This window comes from Sinocyclocheilus rhinocerous, unplaced genomic scaffold, assembly GCF_001515625.1.
Source record: "Sinocyclocheilus rhinocerous isolate Xijiao unplaced genomic scaffold, SAMN03320098_v1.1 scaffold1405, whole genome shotgun sequence".
NCBI classification, from domain to species: Eukaryota; Metazoa; Chordata; class Actinopteri; order Cypriniformes; family Cyprinidae; genus Sinocyclocheilus; species Sinocyclocheilus rhinocerous.
This window is the reverse complement of record NW_015645543.1, coordinates 591,470-595,116: the sequence shown is the minus strand read 5'-3', so window position 1 is coordinate 595,116 and position 3,647 is coordinate 591,470. Positions and strand designations below refer to the sequence as shown.

The 3,647-nt window shown below is 37.3% G+C and overlaps 1 protein-coding gene across 1 annotated transcript in view; it reads left to right on the top strand.

Moving 5' to 3' along the window:
* The window catches only part of nnt (nicotinamide nucleotide transhydrogenase), a 61,656-nt gene that overhangs the window by 47,137 nt on the left and 10,872 nt on the right, over positions 1 to 3,647 (top strand). Inside the window, exon 20 of the mRNA XM_016510209.1 lies at positions 3,062 to 3,143. Coding sequence (XP_016365695.1) covers positions 3,062 to 3,143 — 82 coding nt within the window. The remainder of the gene's footprint in view (positions 1 to 3,061; positions 3,144 to 3,647) is intronic.

The following is a 3,647-nucleotide window of genomic DNA, read 5'->3' as shown; positions in this document are numbered from 1 at the left end:
GATACTTCTGCCTCAGTGAGGGGACAGAAAGAGAAGGGGGAAGTTTTAGGCGTGGATGAGGTTGGTTTGAGTTTGTGTGTGTGTGTGGAGCTGAGAACTGACTACTGATTGTTCTAGTTTTGTCTGTGAAGAATGTGGCGAAATCATCAGCTGTTATAGAGGTGGTGGAGGGGGACAGAGTAGAGAATTGAATGTTTTGAAGAGGTTACGCGTGTCTGTAGCGCTGTTGATCTTGTTGTGGAAATATGAAGATTTGGCAGTATGGACTTCAATAGAGAAAGATGAAAGCAAAGACTGATACATACTCAGGTCAGACAGATCTTTTGATTTGCGCCATTTTCTCTCTGCTGCCCTGAGTTTGGACTGATGCTCATGAAGAATGTTGGATAACCAAGGTTTAGAAGGGGTAGCCCGTGCTGGCCTGGAGGAGAGAGGACATATATTGTCTAGACAAGAAGTTAAAGTAGAGCATAAAGTGTCAGTTGCTGCATTAACGTCCAGAGATGAGAAATGGGTAGGTGAGGGAAGAGAGGAAGATACTACAGAGGAAAGATAGGAGGGTGGAAGGGAGCGCAGGTTTCGTCTAAAAGTAACAGGTAGAGTGATTGGTGGCACACAGGTAGGAAGATGTAGGTTAAATGTAATTAAGAAATGGTCAGCTGGGGTTGCAGAGTCTTCTGGACGAATCCAGCTCTCAGTCAAGGCCAAGATGCTGAGTGTAGATTGCAAAGAAAAAGCAGAAATTAAGTCCGCTTTGTTGACAGCTGACTGACAGTTCCAGAGACGCACAGAAAAAGAAAGAGGTGCAGTAGATGATGTACAGATAGGACGCAGGTTAGCAAGATTGTGTTGCCGTCTGCGAATGATGTTAGAGCGTTGTTGCGAGACAACTGGAATGTATTGAAAACACATGATAGAGGTGGAAGGGAGAGGACAGAAAGGAGTGTGCGAAGGGAAAAAGAGAATACTTAAGTGCGTTGCCAGGTTTCATCGCTCGGTGTCGCGCAGGTAAAGTCGCAGGTCTTTACACTCGTAGGTCTTAGCTAGGGCTGCACGATATAATCGCATGCGATATTTAACGCGCATCTTGTCAGAAAATCCGGTTACAGAACCGGCTTTCTGACAAGATGCGCGTTAAATATCGCATGCGATTTATCGTGCAGCCCTAGTCTTAGCACGAGGAGGCTGAACAGGACGGCTGAATGCTTCCGCCTCAGCTGACTGACAACAAACAAATACACAGCCACCCGACACTTCAGAGAAAACAGCTGTGGCCGCCTTGTTAAATTAGCACACCCAAAAGCCTATAGCAGGGCAATTGCTCAAATCGAAATTAAAGTTCGCACTTAAGTGCAGGAATGGAGCAATATAAATAACAAAAGCTCCTTCTTAGCCGATGGCTATTACTCTAGTATTTTTGATTGCACTTTATTTGTAATTAATTACAACGAACAATAGCAGTAGAAATAGCTAGAGAACTAAATGTACCTTCTTAGCAGCAAGTAACAATTTAAACAACAGATGCAGAAACAAAGTATTAAGCGAACACTCACGCGCTTCTCCCCGATCTCCCAGAGATCGCTTTTCTGTTTTTGTTTGCTTTTTTGTTTTGTTTTCTTTTCCCTTTTATTTGTTTAGATTTTTTTGTATTTTGTTTTCTTTCTTTTTTTTTCTTTTTTCTTTTTAATTTTATCTATTAATTTTTTGTTTCATTTTGGCCAGTAGTTTAGATCTTTAATGCATTTATTTATTCAAATATGTAAGAAAAATATTATTTATTTTAATTTATTATTTATTTTATTAATGTATAAAATTTTTATTGGAACATTGTGTCACACAGTGCAAAACATATACAGTTTTGTTGATAATTTTCACACCATTCTAAGTGATGTTTCAAAAGAGTAGCTATGTAATGTTAACTTGATGTTAACTGCAGAATTCGCAACAGTGTTCAGAACATAAAAGATGCCAAATGTTTAGAAATGGTAGCTACACCCTCACACTAGCCATGGACGATTGGTTGAGTCCTGGACTGCTAAATAACACATAATTGAACCCACTTAAATTTTCTCCCCTCATTCACCGCTAAATCCATCCATCAACCTCCGTTGTCTGTTCTTTTTGAATGGGGTTCCCTTGACTGCTCAGTCTTTACACTGAGTAAGCAATGGCCTTGTTTCCATTTTCGTATAATTTAAGTAGTCATAGTTAGTTTAGTTGATTGACATCTGTGAAAACATTTAAGACTTTTCTGTTTAAGCTTGGAGTTTGCCAACCATGGCTGTTTTCCCGAGGAGAAATGTCTTTTTGTTTAAAAAAAAAAAAAAAAAAAGCTTTAAAGAAATCATTATGAGCGAGGAGGGTTAGCCGGCACGCACCATGACATGCTTGTTTAAGCAGGAGGATTTGAAGGCTGTTGTGACAAGCCTATCAAATGGTGTCAGCAGTAACTGAGGCTTTAAAAATGACTGACGTGAGGAATTTATATTCGTTTTTTCCTTACTGTAAGTGCTAAATTGGTTATTGATGACATCAGTAAGTCTTTTTGTCTTTGTTGCACAGTGCATTTTCTGATCCCAGTTCAGTTAATTCTGTGCTGCTTTCAAACTACTCCAAGGGTGTAAAAATAAACACTTTTGTGAAATATTACAAATTCTAGTGCTGCCTTTAGATTAATTAAAGATGTATTTCAACATGAAGCAATTTCCTCCTCTTTTCTGTTTGTTTATAATCCTGCAGGTCATTCAAGTTTTCATTATTTCATCTGAATTACAAATGAGTGGGAGCAGGTCTCTTGTTTGCTTCACTTTCAAAACAGATTTTTCCTATTGTTTATAAATCGGGATTATTTATTGTGGTAAAATCAATTCACATGACACATTTTGAAAAAAGAAGAGGTATGATTACTAAAAATATAAAAATGTGTCTGGTTCATGCAGAGTTCATTAGAGTTTTCTGAAATTTTCTGAAGTTTCCTAGGCTTCATATATTAATAGCGACTGGTTTTTGCATGTCTGTTTAGGTCTGTTCCTCCTTTTAATTGCCGTGTCTTTTACTTCAGGTTATGGTCTGTGTGCAGCGAAAGCTCAGTATCCTATTGCTGATCTTGTCAAGTTACTGACTGAGCTGGGCAAGAAAGTCAGGTAAGAAACATTCAAACATCTACAGTCGTTTTCAAATCTTAACTGTTGAACTGTTATTCAACACCTTTATTAAGCCACGTGTGCACCACAAGATCCGGGAGACCAGGAGAAAGCTATCCGTTAACATTTCCCATTCATCTCAGTGGCAGATGCAGGACACCCCTTATTAGTAAACCATGTCCTATGAATTATTAAACTGGATGACACTTGGAATCTCCCCTTTCTTTTCCTTTTCTTTTTCTCTCTGTTGCTTCACTTCTAATTCCTAATTGCATTTTTTTTTCCACTGCATAAAATGTTTCTTAAGTAGAAAACCAATTAAAAAAAATAATTCTGTCAAAATGCATTTTATATATTAAATTATCCTTTGTTTTTAAATAATTTTAAAAATAGTTCATCTTTTTAAATCAAAATGTGTTTTCTATGAATGTATTATTTTAATTAACAAATAAATGTGTGTGTGTGTATATATATATATATATATATATATATATATATAACACA